The 25,266-nt window shown below is 34.1% G+C and overlaps 1 protein-coding gene across 4 annotated transcripts in view; it reads right to left on the bottom strand.

The window, feature by feature from the left end:
- Positions 1-25,266, bottom strand: part of LOC144448776 (oxysterol-binding protein 1-like) — a 69,416-nt gene that overhangs the window by 29,739 nt on the left and 14,411 nt on the right. For 2 of the 4 annotated variants that reach the window (XM_078139055.1, XM_078139056.1), the window contains exon 3: positions 8,783-9,030. In XM_078139055.1, coding sequence (XP_077995181.1) covers positions 8,783-9,030 — 248 coding nt within the window. Of the gene's footprint in view, positions 1-8,782; positions 9,031-17,071; positions 17,402-21,703; positions 21,770-25,266 lie in introns of those variants that run through there. The other 2 variants (XM_078139058.1, XM_078139057.1) reach the window with 2 other exon arrangements.

Raw genomic sequence — 25,266 nt, 5'->3', positions numbered from 1 at the left:
ATTGGTGGGTACATGTACTACAACTCAGCAAAAAAAACTAGCGTGTTTGCTTGCATGAAGTAAGCCAAGGAAAGACTTCATATAAAGACAACATTAGGTAAAAACAATAATACAACTGATACATAAACAGAGAGGAGGGTGTCACTGATGTTGGTTCAGGTGATGTTTTTATCAGTTTGTTTATATCTGTGGAAGTTATAATGTAACAGTTGCAGTCTTCTTCATTTGTTAGAATGAGTAGGTGTTCTATCAGTAAACAGAATCATGGCTCCTGGCTCTTATGGTGTTTATCATTTTGATAAGTTATCGACACTAATTACATTGTATGTCTTTGCATGAAATTTGTCTCATTTCTGCTTATCACAAACAAGCAAATGCATTGGTGTTTTTTCAGGGGTTGTATACAAGGTGGCAAAAAGGTAATATCAATATCTTTAAGACATATATTCCAGCTTTTTTCTTTACAAATATTATGAGACTAAATTTGGGTGTGGTGGTCAAAATACCATCCTGTGCACTGCTCTTCATACTAATTCTACAAACTATGAACTTTCAGAAATTTAGGATTTCAAATTTGTGACAAAATCTTGCTAAGTATTTGTGTAAATGCCTCCTAAATATTCTATAATATTTTAATACTGATATAGAAAATTTGGCATAAGTAACAAGATACTGCAAGATATATTGACAGATAACAATTGTTGTTAGGAATAGTATTGGATGGAGTAAAGATGTAGTATTTAGCAGTTACAGGCCAAACAAAACAATTGTAAAAAGCTTAGAGGAAGTATTAGAAGAATTGGGTCAGTCAGTCAGTCATCAATATTGTATTTGGGCCTGTTGTACTGAGACTAAATTGAACAGTTTATAGCCATGGGCCTGCTGTCCAGAGACGATCAGTTTATAGCCAGGGGCCTGCTGTCAAAAGATGATCAGTTTATAGCCAGGGGCCTGCTGTACAGAGACGATCAGTTTATAGCCAGGGGCCTGCTGTCCAGAGATGATCAGCTTATAGCCAGGGGCCTGCTGTCCACAGACGATCAGTTTATAGCCAGGGGCCTGCTGTCCAGAGATGATCAGCTTATAGCCAGGGGCCTGCTGTCCACAGATGAACAGTTTATAGCCATGGGCCTGCTGTCCACAGATGAACAGTTTATAGCCATGAGCCTGCTGTCCAGAGATGATCAGCTAATAGCCATGGGCCTGCTGTCCAGAGATGATCAGTTTATAGCCAGGGGCCTCTGAACATAGTATAATGAGATAAGTATGTAATCAGGCAATCTTGTGCCTTCATGTTAATACACACATTCATTACATGCACTATACAGTCATTATATTGTCAATTTCTCTGAAATTACATTATATGTAAATGATAAAGTCATTTCATCTAACTGTGACTATATTGTCCATTACTGACAAACAGCGATCTACAGAGTCAGCAAGCTTTTAAGGTATGGTAGTTGTGAGGGGGGGGGGGGGGGGGGGTCACAGATTTCTGTGTTAGAATAAGGACTTTCCCAATATGTGAGTGGAGATGATGGTAGTAATTGTAACACTGCATATTGGAACTCGGCTAGCCTCAAGAACATGCAGCAAAAATCACAGGTAAATGACATATTATTTCAACTTGTACTAACACTGATTTTATAATTGATTACAGGTTCATTTACATGTGGATGGAAATGGAAATCAATAAATACATACATTTATAAACAATTAGTGGTGTTCACAGAAATACCCTAATCTGGGCCTTGTCTGGCCTACTTACCATTTCACAGCGATGATAACAAGTCAAAGTTTCAATATATATTTGGCTACCTAGCCCAACTTTACTCAAATCTTGACACACAAAATAGCCATATGGATGACTAATGGGTCGTTATTTTGGATTGTTAATTGATAAAACAACTGTACTATATTTTTCTACTTTGAAATACAATATAAAAATACATACATCAAGTCCTTGTTTGTAACTCAATAAATTGCAAAAACTACAGAACTAAAGTTTGTCATTGTATGTACAACAACAGACCTTTCACACATTTTTCAATGTTTTGCAATTTAATGAGTTACAAACAAGGACTTGGTATATGTTCTTTTATATTGTTTTTCAAAGTAGATAAATTATGTAGACTTGTTTTATCAATAAATAAATATCAGGGTCACTTTATTTCATTCAGAGTGAAAAGTTTAAAATGTTGTACGAATAAAATGTACTATAGAAATATATTAATATGTTAATGAAAAACATACTTAAATGTTAATAATTCATATTTTGATACTTCAAAATAACAAACAAGCTAGCCTTGAACTTCAAATGTTACAGTTGAGTGGAAAACACTCACACAGTATAAACATAAAACCAGTTTTAACACAAATGTAGTATTGATTTTGTATCATTATCCATACATAATAGTAGTTTTTTTCTAAAATTTAATGATTCATATCCAAAATATTTTTTATTTCATATCTTTCATTATTTACACATTTTGTCCGGATACACATTGTGATTCAGTCATGGACTTTGTACAAACCAAGGACGATTACATGTTTTGATTGAAAACAGATAAATACTTATTTTCAGGACAAAAATAAAATTATGCCTGCACCCAGCCTGTACTGTGATATAATGTGTCATGCCTCCCTTTTAGCTACCACTTAGTAAAAGTGAAGGTTGACTATACGGTGGAAACAACAGGACGTATCTTAATTCTGCTTGAATCATGAATATGTAAAAATCTAAATATCTACCTGTGTTTTATACGTGTTGAGTGTTATAAAAGTACACATAGTCATAGGTATTCATTTACCAAGGACAGTAAATTTTGTACTAAGGTTGTTATTTAAAAATCTACACAGTTGAGCATTAAGGTATGTGTAGGTTTTATATACCACTGATAGCAAATTTGATAGCAATGTAGTTACTTATTCACTGATAGCAATGACTTTGGTACTACAGCAATACTCAGTAACTCTAGATCAGAATCAAGTAGAGATCTCATGGACTATTAGGACATATTCATTTGTACGTACAATTATTCATTTCTATACCTATGACAGTTACTATTCCTAATATGGAATATATTAATATTAAAAGTGAAAAACAAGATAACAAACTGACTCAGGAGATATAGCAGAATCTCCTGAAGGGAATATTGACATCCTATCAATTATACAAAATGGTTAGAGTACTGACAGGTTTCATTCTACTATGGATATTGGTCAAATTCACATCACATAACTATGGGAATTATATCCAATTATCATACTAGTTAATATTTTAATTAAACATTAATCTACATCTACATGTATGCTTTACTGACTCAATACTTTTTACTATATGGACACATGACTGGATTATTTTTCTCAGTGTTTAACAACCGTAGGAAGTGAATGAAAAAATATTGTAAAATCTCCTAGCTCATTTCATAACAGGTTTAATTTAGGGATACTCCTGTTCAAAGATAAGCCTGGAGATTAATTTCACTTACTTTAAATATTACCCCAAGCAAATACACTATGATATTTTACTTAGCTATTGAACAATTTACTCAAAGCAAATGCTTTGGTTTTTGAACAATGTACATCAGTCGTAGACTAAACAAAACATATGATACAACAGCATTTTCCTAAAGTTTGAGAACACAGGTAACTGAAAGGAGGAAATTAGGTAATGTCTGCATAGATTACAATGATCGTGCCATAATTGTAGTTGGAAACTCTGGTAAAAACAACCGAGAAACCCAGGTAGATTTTAACTACTTTAATACCGACCTTAAACAAAAACACTGGTACAAAGACCAAGTAATATGGTCAATATGAAATAATAATTCAAAGAGAAATCTTTCGTAAATCAGATGTAGGTTGCACAATTTTGTCAAGAAAATTAACTAAGGTCAATGAAAAAGAGGACAGATTGTTTGTCGTTCTCTTGATTACATACGATGCAGAATGATAGACAATGGTATATTCAAATGTGAGCATGTCTATTTCATTCTACCAGTGTTAAATATGAGACAACTTATGAAAGACATATGAGGATTAAAAAGTAATACTTACAATACGGAGACAAAAAGTGCTGAACTCAAACAATGGTAGTGAGAGAATAGTCAGCAAAATACAATAGAAGTGTGGAAATGACAACAAGGACGTACAAAAATAAACCAGTAACAGAGGAAGCTGGGAAGTCTGTAGTCGCCAGATCTGATAAAACTAGTCAGGTCAAGGGTCAGTGAGCATGGTCAGTAGGTAGTATGATGCACACCTAGGGTTGACATGTGACGTGGACAGCTTACTGCACATAGAATATGTGGGTTATCACGTCTAACCTTGTGACTGGATCATGACATACAATAATTGTTCACTTATTACCCTAAATAACGTCATGCTGTTTGTGGTAACTTATTATCTTTGGAATACTTGCTTGTTGACCCAATCTTTGACAATAAATGCTAATTCACTTCAGATACTGCAGTCTTTTGTTATTTTTATTTTTTATTTTTTATTTTTTATATTTTTTTTGGGGGGGGGACTTTATTTTTCCTCATCTACATATTTTGGCTCACAGTTAATATTACAGCTGGTTGCCACAACTATTCCCTTTCATATATGGATTATGGTTAGGTGTTATAAAGGTGTTCTGATTAATGAAGTCATGCCAGCTAAAACTAGATTACACTTCAACAATGACCATTTCATATAATCTAATATTGAGATTTAATCATATTGTTCGTTCATATCACATTTTACAGCTGGTAATCTGGTATATGTATAAATTGAGAATATTATGGGATATACCAGTATTGAAGTGTACAACTTATTCATTAGGCTCTTGAAGGGTTATTCCTCAAACGTTACAACTTATTGTTTCTTAAAACAAGTTTTTTAAAAAATTTTTCTTTAATATATTTATTTTTTATAATATCTAATTTACCTGTGTTTGTTTTTTCTGTGGATATTTTTTTTTTCGTTTTATACATTTTCATAATATGACTTATCTAATTTACCTGTGCCTGTTTTTTTTCTGTGGATATTTTTTTTCGTTTTACTTATTTCCTTCTATTTCTTATACAAATTGTACAATTCCTTACACTTAAGTTATTATACTAATTACAAGCACCATTTTGTTCCGAAGACAACCTAATATATTGCATGTACTCAAATGTGAGGGAAGATGTACAAACATCAATAGAACTTTTTATAATGAAAAAAGAAATCCGAGTGATGCCTATCTTAGAACTGAAGAAACAAATAATAAATATTATTTCTACTAGTACTAGTATATTGTTATTATTGAAATAGACAAATCTATCATTTACATCATAATCTTTGACCTGTAATTAGGTAGGATTTATCAATCATGTGGTTTACCTCAGCTTAGTTGAACAAGAAATCTGTTGTGTAGAGTGAATCTCTTCACAAACACACACAGACACAGACACAAACACAAACAAACAGACACAGACACACACACACAGACAGACACATACACAGATAGACACAGGCACAGACAGACAGACACAGAGGCAGACACACACACACACACAGACAGACAGACGTACATACATACACACACACCCACCCACACCCACACACACACACACACACACACACACACAGTTCAATTCAAAATTGTATGGTCAGTAATGAAAAGGGGACTTCTAAAGGGAAGTTATATCTTAACAGTGGATGGTATGTATGTTACAGATAATTTATTCTAAGCATTTAGTATATAGATATGATGACTATAGGATTTGAATTGATTTATAGATGTTGTGTGGTCTGTGTCATAAATCATTGACATGTGATAAATCTCAACATAATTTACAGGAATGGAATACAATGAATTGCTTTCAATGAGTACTTCCCTATCTAAACAATAGCTGAATAACAGAGGATAGATATAGGTTTGCAATACTACAATTATTATTCTCTTATTTTCAAAGAAATTAAAAAAAAACACGGTTTAGGATGAGGACCATTTACAGAATCAATTTGATTACAATCTAGTTTAGGGAGATACTGGATTTGTTTTTTTACCATATGTCATGTCAACTGTGCTAGTCTTTTAATGTTCTTTTTTGTTTATCATCCCATGTATAAACAAAAGAGAATGTTGAGGACATGCACAGTAGAGTTGACAAATCGTAAATAAAGCAGATTTTAATCAGCTTGAGTAATGGAATGTACACTTGTATACTAGTATATGATAAATATCATGGTGCAATTCTTTGTCTGACCTATAGAGGGCAGTAGACAGGTTCATCAAGAGTGAAACTTATTTTTGAAACTTATTTATGATAAACCACTGTAAGATACATCATTCGTGTTGTTCAGCCCTGTAAGACTTCTAAACCACTGTAACATACGTCATGTTGTTCAGCCCTGTAAGACTTTTAAACCACTGTAGATACATCTTGTTGTTTAGCCATATTGGATTCTTAATGAGTGCAGGCTGATAGTGTGTCACAAATGACTGTATCTTTGAGACTACGTTTTTAGCTGCACCTATGTGTTACAAGCACAACTACTGCGTTTACTTGTACCATAGACCCTACCCTGGTGTAGGGTTTATGCTTGTACCCATGATTTAATGACACAACTATTGTGTGTTTGCTTTGTTATTTTAGCAGTATTGAGAATGGGGTACAACAGTCAGAATTGAGTCCAATTATTATACATTTTGTATTCAAGACTAACCTGTATTGTACTATAAATCAAACATGGGACACATTTATTTGACAAATTCTCTGATAGGCACAGAACAGAGAAATTACAAATATAGTTATTACTGGTTGAAAATCAAAAGTTCATTCACCTTGTGACTACCCCTTTGACTACTACATGTATACCCTGTTTTCATGCTAATTAGAAACTTGTTTAATTTTAAACTGAATCAACTAAATGCCTAACCAGGTTTGTACAAATCTCCGTTTCAATGTTTTTCACAATTACAAATATACAAATTGTTGTAACATTAACAAGTATAAACAGCATACAACATGCTTCTACAGGTGGTGTTTGACAATATACAATGCAGTTGTACAAATGATTTCAATGCTTTCACGATGTATAACAATATACATTCTTTATAACTAATTTGATATATTTCTATTCAAATTAACACTAATTATTCAAAATGTTATTTTTTCATATGCAGTTATTCTTTCAGCTTCTATTTCCAATCTGTTATTGCGAGTTCATATGAAAGAAGATATATGTTGTGAGGTGTGAATTGGTACGTGTACTCAATAATTCCGTGTTTCACAGTGTCTAGATTAGCGTTAGTGTGCACATCATTTCCAAATATAGGATATATACAAATAAGTAACAACTAACCCAAATTTTGTAATTGTGTAAAGTTATTTTGATTCTGTCTTAACATGAAATGTAAAGGTTTTAATGTTTGCTATATTTTAAATTTATCAGTTATGTGAAGTTGTCGCAATTCAGTCTATGACTGCTACGAACAATTTTAATAAACCATTAATTATTATTAATATTTCGTATAAAATCTCTACCTCCATCTCCTTCAGGTCATAAATAGTAAAAACAAGGTTACAATGTGACTGATATAGGATAAGATGGCAACAATATTTCTAAATTTAGCTGTAAATAATCCAATAACCCTTTCATATCTGTTGTCTGGTAGTCTTAATCTTATCACTGTCTGCTACATGCTGTTTGTCTCTCTCTCCTTCAACGTCTCTCCATATAGGAGTTATGTCAGCAAAGAAATATACAGTCATGAATATCAGCTTTGAAGACCGTACCAGCCCACAGACTTGTCTTACTATCTCTAGAGTAATCCAAACCATAGACCATGACAAGTATGCAGGCTAAGACTATAAAGTGTACAAATTGAACACCACTTTGATTATCATTTCATTCCCTGTATCTTAATCATGGTTGTACACTTTCTATTTTACTCAAAGTAAATCTGAGTAAGTAGGACATAGTGCAATCCTTGATTTTGTTGCATTCTGAAACAATATCCATCTATCCATCCATCTATCCATCCGTCCGTCCGTCCGTCCATCCATTCATTCATCCATTCATCCATCCATCCATCCATCCATTCATTCATTCATTCATCCACAGACATACACAACAAAACAAGAAAAACATACACGTTGATTGGTAGATAATTGAAATCACAGTACATCACATGATCTGCTGTCATGCAGTGATCATGGAATTGGAAGGAACTGAGTTCAATACACCACTAGATATAACAGTTCTAGATCCATGCTAATATAAACCATGGAAAGAACTGTAAATATTTTGGGATCACAGACAAGCATACAAAATCCTCTAGACTTAAAGATTTGTTGTGGGTATTTCTCAAATCATTCACTATGTTTGGATCAAGCCATTGAGGATGTACCAAGAATACATGTAACAACTCTTTCAATCTATAGGCCCTTCCAAAATGTGCCATGGTGGCGCTCTACTTCCTGTCTGTGTGTACCTTGGAGGTATACATGGTATAGGTTACCCAGTTACTCATAGAGTATTGTTGCTTTCCTCAATGTCTGAACAATATGAAAAACATCCCTGATTTACACTTCCACAGAATATCAAGGGACAAAGCTCTTTGGAAACAGTACAATGAGGTAATGATACCCCAATTTGAGCGAGGGCGCTCTATTCTCAATTTCCCACTCTCTTAGTTTCACTTCTTGGTTTACATATACTGAACTGAACTGAACTAAACTAAAAAAAATCAAACAAAGTGAAAGCAAAAGGTTAAAGCAGGTCTGAAAATATCTTGAGTACTCACATTAATCATCGCATTTGATGTAATCCTAAACAGAGTTGCTCTTTCATTGACTGCTTTTATCTTGGAACTGGCTTCAGCTGTGTCTTGTATCAGTTCTAATTCACTTAGTGATCTTTGTAAAGCTGCGCCATGTTTTGCTATGAGATCATTGCACGTTGTCAAGTCTTCTAGTTTGCTGTTCAACATTCGTAGTGTGTTCTGGATATCGTTTTTGTCAGGTTCTGCAGGCGCTACCTCGTCTTCATCATCTGTAAGAATAATAAATACATTGATGTATTGTTAGTCTAAGTGTTGTGAGCCATCAACATTCATACAATGTAACTGATGAGAATGCATGGTAAGGTGAGGGTTGACTGCAGGCAATATAATCAATATTACCTTCATTATCTCCATATACAAAGTATCACTAGCCTCTAAGATGCCATGTGTTGTGTCCACCACCTGTGAGTCAACAATCACAGAAAAGATGGCCAACAAAGACAGAACATGACAAAGCTTACACTTACAGTCTGGTGTATGCATTGGTACAAGCCAGAGTTATTATTCTTCAAAATAAACGGTACTGTAAAACAGTCGTGGTTTGCAACGATGGGTAGCATTGCTACTCATCAACAGGTACACAATTATTTGTTTTAAGTTCCAAGACAACTACAACGTTAAAAGATATTAGTTTGACTGTTTATTTAATGTATATCTTCTCTATAGGAACTGAACCAGCCTTGAGTTGTGACCAAGAATTCAGTGACCAATAACAAAGCTATGAGATGAAATCACACTTCCTTTCATCTGTTTGAGTGCCCACTGCAATATCCTTGACTTATGATTAAAAAAATACACTTGGAGGCTTGATCAAAGTGAAATGATCACTTTATCTCTGATGTATTGGTGCAGACGTCCTTAATCTTTCATCACTTGTGGTAAGAGGTTTCAATATCTCAGACAGCTGCATATATATATACATACATGTATATAAGGTGTCATGAATGCCTCAATACAGCTGACAAGAGATATCACTGGAACAGATCGCTATTAACAGTTGAAATAGTGGTCTGGGGTGTGTATATTTAGTATTGAGAGTGTGTATGCATGGAGGTGGGGTGGTGGAAGGGGTGTCTAAGTTCCATTATATCATGCACGAGATAGGTTCAGCGAAAAATATCGAACATATACTCTGGTCATTCTATGTCATGACAATGCGTGTCTACGTCATTGCTCTGCTTTGTTCCAAAATATAATATACAATATATAATATATAATATATAAATGAATATAGAAATTTCACTTAAAAAGAGAACACAATTATTTAACCACATTTGATAACAATGTAACACATTAATGTAATCACCTGACCTTTTGATAAAAGGGACCATAGCCTCATCAAAACATTTAATGATACTACAAGTATAATGTAAAAAACAACAACAACAGTTCATTGAACCCTTCATTTACACACAACATGGTATACTAACACAATGATTTCTGGTGACAATATAAACCACAGATCCATTCTTTGTGTTCTCAATAATCAATATTAATTCTATTACGACTATTGCCTCTATTAATTTTAGAGATATAGTTGTTCAAATAATGCATAATGTTTGATTATCTGTATATAAATTGTAAAAAATGTCCTCTGGAATACTAATCAATATTTAAATACACATACATGTACATGTTATTCGTTAGTGTATATTTTTTATATTCTGTATCTACTGTTTTTAATATGTTCTTGTTTGTTTATGCCATTTGTTGTATGTGGAGGGTTGCTCTTATATAGGTGCTTGCTACCTGTGCGACTTTTTTCCCTGACTTTTTGTCAAAGTTTAATAAATAAATAAATAAATAAATAAATAAATAAATAAATAAACACCTTTCTTCCACTTTTGAAGGAGTAATAACTGACAAATGTTGGTGCTTTAAATACCTTTAGGGATACTGTTGGAAACAATGGCTACATTTCAACAAAATTACATTTTCATCGAAAAAATACCAGTTGGTGACTAAATGTACATTTCTGAACAAGAAATGGGCACTTAAATCAAATGCTTTGAAAGTTACTTCCTCTTCCGTGCGCTGAAACAATAATTTATTTCTACCAAGATATATTAAAATCAGTAAAATGCACGACATGTTTTCTTATGAATTTTTCATCTACTTGATTTAATCGAAATAATTCAGTGAAAAAATTACAAAAATCAGCCTCAAGCAATACCATACAATAACTTAGTGACATGTATTGTATTGGCACAAAACTCCAAAGCCTAACATAACTCAATCAGATCAAAATCTAATATATAATATGAAACTAAATTGACTGTTTTCCATTATTTAATTTCCACCTTTGTTAGTACGTCGTATTTTGACGGATAAAGTCTTTAGGGCGAGGGAAATCAAAGGAATGGAGTAAACATATATGTACTATATATATAAATGAAGGATAATTTTAATTCAAAACTGTATATACTTTGAAATAATATAAAATACCAAAATACAATATCTATGGTATATCTGTAGTGGAGTTTCAATATGGCATGTTGTCAACGTGACAGTCCAATTTTGAGAGTTTTTTTATATAAAAAAAATCAAAATTAAATCAATCTAGTGTGATGTCCATGTTGATTTATACCTGTAAGTTAGTAACTATACATGATTTTACATGTGTAAGTTCTCTAGTAGTAGTAGTAGTAGTGGTGGTGGTGGTAGTGGTGGTGGTGGTAGTAGTAGTAGTGGTGGTAGTGGTAGTAGTAGTGGTAGTAGTAGTATTATTACTAGTAGTAGTAGTAGTAGTGGTGGTGGTAGTAGTGGTAGTAGTAGTAGTAGTAGTAGTAGTAGTAGTAGTGGTAGTAGTAGTGGTGGTGGTAGTGGTAGTAGTAGTGGTGGTAGTGGTAGTAGTAGTGGTAGTGGTGGTGGTCGTAGTAGTAGTGGTAGTAGTAGTAGTAGTAGTGGTATTAAAACTACTACTACTACTACTACTACTACATCTACTACTACTACATCTACTACTACCACTCCCACCACCACCACCACCACTACCACTGCTACTACAACTACTACCACTACTACTACTACTACTACAATGTACTACCACTCCCACCACCACCACCACCACCACTACTACTACTACTACCACTACTACTACTACCACCACTACTACTACTACCACCACTACTACTACTACCACTACTACTACTACTACCACCACTACTACTACTACTACAATGTACTACTACTACTACCACCACTACTACTACCACCACCACCACCACCACCACCACCACTACTACTACCACCACTACTACTACAATGTACTACTACTACTACTACTACTACTACTACTACTACTACTACTACTACTACTACTACTACTACTACTACTACTACTACTACTTACTACAGTGACTGTATATATACAATGTAGTTTGCCTAAATGTGATACTACATGTAGTTACTCAGAATGTAGTGATATACTGTACTACTATACATGTAGTTTGCCTTTTAAATGATCAAATTATTACTCAGAATGTAGTAAGGATTGAGTATGTTACATGTTATAAACTTATATTACTAGTATTTTTATGTACTAATACTAATAGTAGATGAACAAATACAAACAAAACAGCCAAACATTCATCTCTTGACTATAAAAAAGAATAAAATTTTCAAAAAGACAAAATGAAAGACAAAATCAACATAACTTTGGAAACTAGTTCTTTTTATTATCTTTTATTTTTATGTAATGATAATTGAAATACATAAAATGTGGCTTTTCAGTGAAGGCTAGACAACTAGCAAACCACTTGGGAGATATTAAACTGAAATATATTCATAATCAACTGATATGCAACCTTCACATGGAATGGTATTTAATTTCATGAGTAATTCAAACACAACAGGTGTTCAGAAAGAGCAGAAGTCAATGACCACACAGAGAAGCAGCTGAGTTTCAATATCCATGCATTGTACATATACAGAGATGACAAACAGGGTTTACAGTGGGAAGAGAAATGACCTTTGGCATGGGAAAAGATTGACCTTTGACTCCACAGGATAAGATTGCATGCAATAGCATAACTTGTTGATCTGAATGACCTCTTCAAAATGTATGTAACTTACATTTTGTAAACAGCACTATTAAACATAATATGATGAATATAATGATGAGAGGCGTTGGTGGTGGTGCTGGTTACCGGTTGGGATGGGGGTGGGGGTGGGGAGTGGTGGTGATATACATGTACATACAAATACGTATTATGATTTCTCCACAATCTTATTACCACGGAAACAATACTACAGCCACTGCAATGCACTCATTTATCATTACAAAGCCACTGTACTGCATTCATTTCACTTTACAAAGTAGATCAAAGTACAAACAGGTCTTTTTTTCATCTACAAAGAATATACACAAAGGGAAATGTACATCTTTTAACTAATAAACCATTACGCTATCTACGCATGAACAGGGTTCGTACACTTAAAGCAAAACAAAATTCCAGGACTTTCCAGGGGTTTTTCGTCAGTTTTCCAGGGGTATTCATATTGATTTTGGCCATTTTCCAGGGGTGTTGACACTAAAGTATATTTTTTGAATGACATCTAATTGTCTGATGTGGACGAGAAAAATCAACAACAGTTCCCATATGTCACAAAACATTTTAAAGACAATCGACACTATGCAAGATATTGGTTTCAAAACCACGTTTACACGCTAAGATTAACGGAGAAACCTCTGTCCTACCCCCTAAGTAGCCGTTTCGTCAAGCTGGTGCATTGATCGTGTAAGATTGAATCGCAGCATTCGTCAGTCTAATTCAGACATATCCAGAAAAATAAATTAAAAACTAAAGTTTGTCCTCATTATTGTTTGGTTTGATGTTACTAGATTTATAAGCCACCTAAAATAATTTTTTTCTTCAAAATTTTGAATAAAAACGTCATCTACGTAACGAAATTTCGAGCTATGAATAACTGGATACATTCATCGCTTGCGTCTCGATGTTTATGTACTGATGCCACGAGTTGCGGAACATCGCGATTTCAACTCAACTTGACCATTGACGAATGTTACTGTACCGACAACATAAAACAGTAGTTTATTCTTTTAGAACATGTAACACAAATACCCATTTATCGACGAAATAAAAGTCACAACCCGGAAATTCATCTGCACTTCCCAAGGCCCTAGCTTGTAGTATCAGTCGACTCGTGCGCCGAACTTGTAACAATTTCTAATCGAGGTTGATGATGCTTTGATACTCGCTACAGTGTTACGATAATCTTGTTAACAGACCTACTGTACACGTTACCCCGGCCGGGACTGTTACAATATCATGTCCCTGAAATGACGACTGGGAGATGTACGGAGTAGCAATATATGCAAGATCGAAAGAAACACTGCGGCGCCCATTCAACTAATACGCACGGTCTGTGGGGCAAAGTGTCTCGTGGAACGATCGCTCGACTGTCTGGGTTCAATCGGCGTGAATTTTGATTCATCACCCAGCGTGGCGAAAGACTTTGAAAATATTTTCGCGATTTCACATTTACGAGATTCAGAATCATATGAATGGGTGGCTCAAGCACGGACATGACGATCGTCAATATTAATCGATCGATTGAACATGATCATTTTCCAGGGTTTTCCAGGGGTAGGGCGCATTTTTCCAGGGTTTTCCAGGGTTTTCCAGGGAGGGTTTGGAATTCCAGGGTTTTCCAGGGTTTTCCAGGACCGTGCGAACCCTGATGAACAAAAGAAAGCCTTCTATGACATAAGCGATACATACACAACTAAAGAAAGCAGGTAGGGGTTTACAGTCCACGTTGTACCCAGCCTTTAAATTAACACAATAAGTGAATGAGTGAAGTGATTTTCTAACCACTAAATCTAAATGTCAAATACAATCCAGATTAACCTCTAACCTGCATGTACAAGGATTACAGTACAATCTACAATTGTCCTGTATTCAAAGCTATACAATAATATATTGTAAATCTTAACTTAAATTGTCCTGTATTCAAAGTTATACAATGATACATTGTCTACCTATTACCATATAACTCAGAGTTGTATACATAAAGAGGAAGTAACTTGGTAATCTCACAGGGTGATTCACTAAATGACCACATACCTTTCAAAAGAATTGAAAGTGCAAAGGAAGTTTATGTCATCCTTGGTGTGTCCATTATGTGGGCTGATATAAGCACACTATTTTACCAGTATACATCAAAAACTTGAAGAGTAGTTCTCAAGCTTTAACTATAGACCCTAGGGTCTATGCGTTAACTGAATAATAGACATTATGAATTTTATACTTTGAAGATAGATATAGAAATACAAATATGTGTATGTACAAGTACAAATTGGTAGGTGACTATGCTGAAAATGTAAACACAGTTTGCGTTGTAATATAAACTGCCATGACCATTGGAGGTATTCATATAAGTGTAAAATTGATATTTGATAGGTCGGTATACTCAACTAACCCCAAGCAAAAGAAAGTATTTTGAGGACAAGGTAAACACTTTCACTAATCCTACCACAAGAAAGTATATGTAAACATGTTATATGAGTAGATCGTATCAGTCAGTGTGACAGAATTTGTTCATTTCATCATAGAGTTGATCATTTGTGACCATAACCTGGGTAGTTGATTATCTCTTTATCATCATCATCATCATCATCATCATCATCATCATCATCATCATCATCATCATCATCATCATCATCATCATCATCATCATCATCATCATCATAATAATAATAATAACCTAAGGGGACTACATAGTTAATCAAATACAGAACAATTTTATTATTAAAGTTTATATTATTAAAGTCCACGGGATAAAGGATATCAGTCAGTCATATGAAATAAACACAATATTGATTTCATTTACTCATCAGATTTCATTTTTAAAAGTTTTAATAAAACATCACATTAGTAATTAGGGTAAATGTAAAATCTACCTTGGTTTCAAAGCATATTTCATCATTATTTCCAACAAAAATATCAGGATTGAATATCTCTCTATCTCTATCTAATAAATTTATATAGCTCCAAATATCCAAAGAAAACAATGTTCAGTGGCGCTTAGAGTTAGAAAGGAGATGAAAAGGCTCTCTGAAATATGTGGGTTTTCAAGCATCTTTTGAAAATGTTAACATTGGGAGAGGTTTTAATGTCCAGGGGTAGAGAGTTCCAAAGTTCAGGAGCTGCATATATAACATATATAACATAATAATATAACAAATATAATGTAAATTTTCTCAAATTCTCCCTCTGTCATTGTGGTCTGACAATCTTAGCAATAAGACAGTTATAATTCATTATCCATGACATGTCTACATTTGAGATTTCTTTAAAAATAGAAAACTGCAACATATTATACTTATATCTCAGTTTGTTTATAAGGTAGATGTATGGACAGTATGTTGCTAAAATGTCAGGAGTTCACAGGGTCATTCTAATGACACAGATATAAATATTGGGGTTCAATTTTCTGACCAATTAACAATAAAATGGGCTTTTTACCATCTGTTGTAAATTTATGATGTTGAAAAAAACCAGTGTTTATAGGAAACAGGTAAATCCTTCTGATCAGTTGAATTACGTTGTAAATCATAATAAATTGTACTATGTACATTACACTGGCTTGATGACCATGTGTAAACAGTTATAAATTAGGTGCTTATTTGTCAACAAATAGCAGCAATTTAGTACGATGTTAGAAGGTTTTGATAGGTAATTATACATTGTATATATTTCACCAGGTACAACAACTTAAATATGTCAAAAAAAAATAAAATTTATAAAACTGTTATTCATATCTCCTGCTACTGGGGATTTTAAATTGTAACATATATATTTAGTGCATTACATACACGCCCATAAATTAACAGCTGTTGCTATTAGCACAAAAGATACAGCCATAGGTCAGTGTGGGTAACAAATGATTTAAATACATTTACAGACATCAAATATAATTCTGTGGTGTATTAACAATGTATTTTATTTGTATTGATCTATGTATCTTTGGTGAAGAGAGGACAATCTCTTATCACTTGTATGACGACACTCATTAATATAGTTGAATATATTAGTTTGTTTCAGAATAATAACCTTTAGTTTTTCTGGTATTTATGTCGCACAGAATGAACTAGTAGTTAGAGAGGTATCAAAAGACCTACTGCATATACAAATGTACACTAGAAGTCACAAACAGAAAACGGAACTTCCCATATGGAAATATGTAACATCAAAAAATAGACAGAAAGAAGAGATTGGTACTAACCATGAACCACTGGCTTTTTACGACAAAATCTACATTTACGGAGCACAGTGAAGACACGAAGAGTTGGCATAACTGAATAGGTATCATCCTTCAATGTAGAACAGCTACTGTAACTCCATGATGAAATGAAGGAATGAATACATCATACCAGTACAATTCACTGGAGGCCTAAATAGGTTTGTGATTGTTCCACTAATCTGCATACACACACAAATATTCAACAAAGACAATACCACCACTGTCGACTGGGTAAAAAAAGTCCAGTCAATTCTAGACCAGTGACCAGTGGACACAACCGGAGAGACTGACTATTTGAGTGAGACCTATGAATTGATAATGTGTGTGGGTCACTTTCTAAATATGTGAAGCACGCATGCTGTAAAGGGCTGTCACTGTCAGTTTGGGGGCGGACATCAACCTCCACACAACCAATGGATCGTCCTAAAGCTGAGATCACATCGGTCCTGCTAATTAGCATACTGAAAACAGAATCTATAAATACATGTATTTATTGTATGTAAAAAGACACCCCAGCTGTATTACCAAGCCGTGTGTTGTACCTTCATGTACAGTAATGATGTCATTGATGACCAGTTCAAGCAATCACATGTCAACCACATGCAAATATCTTACATCATTATGTCTGTGGTCTCTGGAGTCGAAGAACTTTTGCTATACAATTTGTCACACATATTTCAATATTCTACTGCCCAATCTGTCTTAAATAGATTTCATAGCCAATTGGGAATTTTTGGCATAAAGTTTGAAGAAAACCAAGTAATTATTCACAAAGTTGTTTGGGTGTGTCATGGTAAAGGGGCTGGTGGGGTGCTGATTTAAAAAAAAATTATATGTAATACACCTTGACTGATGGGATGGAGCAAGGTTGATTTCACCAATGTATTCAAAATATAACAACTTAGTTATGAAGATTATAAATGAAACACCACTTTTACAATTTGTTTTTGGGGGGGGGGAGTCTGTAAGGTATGTCACATTGGGGCACCCACACACATCAGCCAACCCCTTTGGCTGTGGAGGCGGGAGTGAAAGGATGTACCTTACAAGTTACAGTCTAGTTTTTGTCTGAAAATTCTGCACTGTATGCACTTCCAATTACAGGATACATGTAATTGATTTGATAACAGACTTGCTCCAAATGATAAAATTGACTCAACCAATCACTTGCTACATCTAAACTTCTAATTACATGTCAAAGGTTAATCCTACCAATGACATTGCCAGAATCTATACTGGACCTCTAATTACAGGTCAAAGGTGACTTCTTACCAATGACATTGCCTAATTATAGGTCAAAGGTGACTTCTTACCAATGGCATTGCTAGAATATATACCTCTAATTGCACAGCGCCCTCTTAGTCTGAAATGGGTCAATTTCCTACTTGGCAAGTATTCTTCAAAAGTGTAAAATCCAAAATGGATGAACTTCACGAATCAGAACCTACTACACTGTGTTCACACATACTGTATACAATTATAAATAAACAAAGTTTTGAATAGCCAATTGTCAGTCTTATCTATTTAACATTTTACACATGCATGTACATTATCTATGATAACATAATATAACCATATTTTGTTGTTGCAGGTCAGTACGATAAAAACTGGCATTTCTTACGAGTCACCACATACATGTAGTATGAGATAGGGGAACACCACATTTTGGTATGTCCCTATAAATTGTGTACATCAGTGGTGCATCAAATTGGCTTCGACAGCATGCTGCCTGGTTGTTCTTTTTATATCACTAACCGCCTGTCACAGAATTTGTACAAAAATATTAAAGAGCATACTGACCAAAGATATGCACCACCTTGGTACATCAAATTATTTACACAGGTTATAATGCGTAAGTAGTTCAAAGTTTCAATTTATTTTCAAAGTGGTCAGCTGTAACTATAGAATTAGTCATTCTGATGAGGATACCGCCACCTATTGGTCACCTGTAACTATGGAATTTGTCATTCTGATGAGGATTGTCGACCAAGACAGATCAAATGCTCAATGCTAAAAAAACCTGTAAACTGCTTGTCTTGTCTTTTATAATCTGTACAAGTCAAAGAACCTACTGTTTATGGCGAAGACCCTCTATACCTCTGTATATGTTGCCACGCAGCTTTGGAATCCCCCTTTTACTACTTGACATTTAAACATGCTACTACATGTACTGTCAGACATTTTCAAGAGCAAACTATAAATATACCTAGTTATTCACAAAAGGTTCAAGTATGGAACACATCAAACATGCTATTCAACAAAATATTTACTGAACTCTGACACAGCTGTTAAACAGATATCCATGGATTCAATAATTGGGTACTTTTCATTTTATTATGTTATAAATTATATCAAACTGCTGATAACATACACATTACTTGTTGGCTTTTTATTGTTGTGGTAATAATAATTCATATAATGGCACATTGACAATTTATTGCCTGAGTAAACTGTAACTGGAACTATGATAACTTTCAACCTTTGCCCTTTGTTGACCCAGCAATTAAATTCTATTTTTATAATTGCATGTAACATTTCAATATTTACATAATATATTATTCATATTTACATTAGTGTATTTGACAGGTTGTGTTACATGTAGAAGATCCATAATTAGAATGTCTATTTTCATATTTAATACACAGCACAAAAACAGATTAGTTTACCATCTCAGTGGACTTTTTACAAAGTTAGTTTTTCATGTTAACTAGCAGGACATGATATATGGTGCAATAAAAATATCTACTGAGTCAAGAAAACACATTTTGGCGACATCTTGCCAGCATTATAAGGGGTATACTATTCATACATGGACTGTTTTCTGTATCTGATTCAGAGTCTGTGAACACTGAGTCTCATTCTCAGATTGATGTATTTGGTTGTTTGGCCCATAGACCCTCCACCAATGTTGGTGGAAGGTCTATGTTTGGTCTATATGTATCTGAACTATGCCGAACATGTTTATATACGATGTAAACCATGATGAAAACTGTAGTGATCCCACCACTATGATCAATACAATGTAAAAACACAGTAAAACACCAGTACTGTATCTCACATTAGCAGTACATTTTAACTTATCTACATCTCAATAGTACATTTTGTAAATACAGAACCTGTTATCATTGGAGGGGTGAAAGTTTTCTAAAAATGAAGTTCAGCCATCGCATTGACACCAGAACCCCCTCCCCTATAAGAACAAAGTACGTTTATTGAGCTTGTGTGACATTGTGGGATAGTCCTCTAAATAAATTCAATTTCATAAACAAGTCTATGTAAGTATCTTTCTGTAAAACTTTAATTGAAATCATGTCAGATTGATGACCAGAGTACAGAACTAAATTATTACCATGCATAATTCTAAATTGCTGTAACTTGTACATGGAATTATATCATATTTAATTTTTATATCTGAATATGGATTTCTTAATTCATTCCTATAATAATCAAGCTTATATAACTGATAATAACTGTTACATATGATTATGAATTATTTTACAAAATACATTATGGCACAATTATGAAATTAACACTAACTACAAACATGCTGTGATATTGAGAAAATTTAGCCAATCACAATCAAGCATATACACAAAACCGATAACAATGCGAAAAGTAGGCCAATCACAATACAGCTACCATATGTGACATAGATATAGTTATATGCATATATGTACAGTGTGTTGTATGTCACAATTGCAGTAGTAATTCTATTATACATGTATATACAGGTAGATGCATACTAATAGGATGTCATGTTCACAATATCTAAGAAGACAGTGAAGTAATCACTGCATTAGTATAGGTAATCTAGTATTAGAAGGAATTACATGGCAAGAAAATAGAAGACTACGAGAACTGATTCAAGAATTCCGTTTACTACATTTGTATTATGGGCTGTCTTGAGTAGTAGCATAGGAATAGATGTTTTCAATACAAGGCCATGGGTCACTAACTACATACATATATTCAAGTAAAGAGTTTCACTGGTACAATGTAACAAAAGTTACATTTAACATTTGGCTACATTGAATCCATTGTTTTGTTGGCTCTATTTCAATTTATTGGGTCTGCATATGCCAATTTAAAATTCAAGTGGGGTATCTTGAAGACAGCTATGATTGCATTCTGAATAGAAGCTGTGTGGCCTTTAAATTCTACCATGTATGTTTTAGTACAGATCTGATGACGTTACACAATGTCTATGTAAATGAAAGGTGCAGCAACCTTTGATGTATTGACTGCATAGGATGGTCAAATACTTCTGTCTTTTGTACTTGCTGACATGGAGTTGTTTTGTCTTGTTGATGACATACCTGATCAACTCCATACAGGTTGGGCTTTGAACAAATCTGCAGCTTGTCTGTGACTGTGTGAAAGCACACAACTGAGACGATTTCAAACTGCTGACACTTATAAATATAAAGGCTACATGGTTCATGGGCAACATGAGGTACATTTTTTATATACGTTGGCCTACATTTAATGCACACACTTCAGTTTTGTTAGTGACATGAAACTTGCCAGTACCATAATGCTAAAGTTTATGGCAGGTAACATCAATAAGGTTGGTGGCACTACGTTCAGCTAGCTGTATCTAACATATGTACTCACCGAATATGTACTTGCTTTTTAAAACTGCGTTTAACACACAGGCACACAAGTCTGTCCGTTTCAATCCCATACTGACCGAATGACAATAGGGCCACAACATAATTACAATGGGGGGTGAAGCCCACAAAGGTCACATTTTTGGGTCATTCAACAAGCTGGTACATGACTGTCTAAACATGATAGACGGCCATTAGCCACATTGAATAGCAGTAATATGCACTGCATACAGACAGAGTTAGAAATCTGATGTAGAAACTATAAAGCCTCCGGAGAATCAGGCCCGGAAATATTCCATTAGATTGGAGCAGACAGCAATGAACAGGATGAGGGATGTGAATAGAATATAAAATGTCATCACATCTCAGAATCCAACCTTATATAACCTTTCTGTCACTCACCTTCATGGAAATTCTATATTTTTTTGTACTAAATTATCACAGAAAGTACACGTATATATTATATTTCAATTCACATTTCATTGAAAAATTAAACAGAAATTTCATCTCATAAATAATGACAAAAAATAGTAATTTCTAAGTATGTAATAATTAGTGCACTTTTTATGACATAGCAGTATGATTGGAACTGTAACAATAACTTGTACTTGTGATATCAATGTGATACTATGTCAATGCAGACATGAAATTTGGGATACATATTTTTTTATTTCAATTGAGAAAGTGCTTTCAGTCAGCGCAAATATAAGAGAAATGAGTTCACTAACCCAGTAGCATATATATATATACAACACCATTTTACATGTACTAGAGTTTAATGAATTTTGTCAATAGCTAAACAGACAATGAAGTAGAGAAAGATTTGAATTGAAATTTATTTCACCAGAACTTATACAGATTATACAGATATTGAATAAATATATAGAAATGAAAGAGAGAAAAAAAATACAACGTCTAGGGACAAAATAAAATTCTGGTGAGGACCAAGGACAGTCGTTCTTTCTGAACTAATCGAGGTCCAAGGCCCTGACTGACATGCTTAATATAATGTATTGCTGGTTACACTGTTATAAAAAATTGGAATTACATTTGCAGTCTGCATACAAACTTGAAATGACGGTTACATAAGTTTTCATCTAAATTCAACATTTTCATCATCTGCATGCACACTGTGCATCAACTTTGACCTGGGTCATGACCTTAATGAGGGACATGATCACATTGACAAGCAGACAGTGACAATGTTAATACTAGTGCAGTCTGTTACAAACTAGTGAAATATTGAATATATGATTTTATTGTTTCTGATATGTCAAAAATGAGAGTTGATTTTTCCATACAGGAACTGATTCAGGAATTACACATAAGTTGACATCTGGAATTTCTAGTACGGGAAATAAACCATGCAGGAATCTTTATAAATGGAATACATTTCATATCATATAAATAGTTCATGCAAAGACAATCTCCGTGATTCAAGGCACTTTCTGACCTGCAGCTTTGTAGACTGTCATACTCAAGTTAGTAAGTCCAGGTTACTTCCTCTACAGATCATACATCAATGCTACAACTACAAATGTATGTTAAGATTTACAATTCCTGTCTAACCCTTGTCAGGACTAACTTATTATTCTGGGAAGCACATTTTCAATTTTTATGAGGTTTTCCAACAGGGCATATTGGGATCACCTCAAAATTATGACTACATCTCTGATGTTCAAAGACAAGGGGTTTTCCAACAGGGCATATTGGGATCACCTCAAAATTATGGCTACATCTCTGATGTTCAAAGACAAGGGGTTTTCCAACAGGGCATATTGGGATCACCTCAAAATTATGGCTACATCTCTGATGTTCAAAGACATTATGGTATACTAGGTTTGTTAGTCATGTCACTAACAACACTTTGAACAACCTGTTTTTTTTAAAAACTTGACACACAGAAATGTTGTTCAGAATTACACAATTGGTTAAGAACTACATTTACTAGTATCATAGCCACATCTTTATTCCTGCACTTAATAAAATTGTTCCTTTTTATCCTGACTAACCAATCAACCAAGGCTTGTTATGTCTGTGGCAGTCAAACCATTTCAACATAAACATGACATTCATGCACTCTGGTGAATGGTATACTTTCTATTTCTAGTTCTGTCAACTGGGTAACACCAATAAGTATCATACCCAGTTGTGGTTGTAGATGTATGTGTGGGCAGTGCTAGTAAGCGTGAAGACTGTTTATTTTCAGTGACACTTTGATTTTGAATATTCCACACCAAGTCGTACATGTATATGTGGGTAGTACTAGTAAGGGTGAAGACTGTTGATTTATTTTCAGTGACACTTTGATTTTGAATATTCTACACCAAGTTTGCACATGCATGTGTGGGTAGTACTAGTAAGGGTATGTGTGGGTAGTACTAGTAAGGGCATGTGTGGGTAGTACTAGTAAAGGTGAAGACTGTTGATTTGTTTTGACACTTCTTTGAATATTCCACACTAATTTGTACATGTATGTGTGGGTAGTACCAGTAAGGGTGAAGATTGTTGATTTGTTTTGACACTTCTTCTTTCAATATTTCACACCAAGTTGTACATGTATGTGTGGGTAGTACTAGTAAAGGTGAAGACTGTTGATTTGTTTTGACACTTCTTTGAATATTCCACACTAATTTGTACATGTATGTGTGGGTAGTACCAGTAAGGGTGAAGATTGTTGATTTGTTTTGACACTTCTTCTTTGAATATTCTACACCAAGTTGTACATGTATGTGTTGGTAGTACTAGTAAGGGTGAAGATTGTTGATTTGTTTTTGACACTTCTTCTTTCAATATTCCACACCAAGTTGTACATGTATGTGTGGGTAGTACCAGTAAGGGTGAAGATTGTTGATTTGTTTTGACACTTCTTCTTTGAATATTCTACACCAAGTTGTACATGTACGTGTTGGTAGTACTAGTAAGGGTGAAGATTGTTGATTTGTTTTGACACTTCTTTGAATATTCCACACTAATTTGTACATGTATGTGTGGGTAGTACCAGTAAGGGTGAAGATTGTTGATTTGTTTTGACACTTCTTCTTTCAATATTCCACACCAAGTTGTACATGTATGTGTTGGTAGTACTAGTAAGGGTGAAGATTGTTGATTTGTTTTGACACTTCTTTGAATATTCCACACTAATTTGTACATGTATGTGTGGGTAGTACCAGTAAGGGTGAAGATTGTTGATTTGTTTTGACACTTCTTCTTTCAATATTCCACACCAAGTTGTACATGTATGTGTGGGTAGTACCAGTAAGGGTGAAGATTGTTGATTTGTTTTCACATTTCTTCTTTCATTATTCCAATAAATGGAGCACAGACAATATTATTTGTGAGATTTGTTCTAATCACTACAAGCAGTGTGAGGATAAAGGATATATTTGTATGTATAGTAATAAAAATCTATGGACACTTCTGATTCTCTGTATTTAGCCATTCTGTAACACAACACAAATATCACACCAAGCTGGCAGCTAAAAGAAACTTGTCACATGTTTTCTAGTTATTAATAATATGAGAAAATTATTGTACTTGATAAAACTGGACTTAATTGACATGGAT

This window comes from Glandiceps talaboti, chromosome 18, assembly GCF_964340395.1.
Source record: "Glandiceps talaboti chromosome 18, keGlaTala1.1, whole genome shotgun sequence".
Taxonomy (NCBI): Eukaryota; Metazoa; Hemichordata; class Enteropneusta; family Spengelidae; genus Glandiceps; species Glandiceps talaboti.
This window is presented reverse-complemented; position numbering and strand designations above follow the sequence as displayed.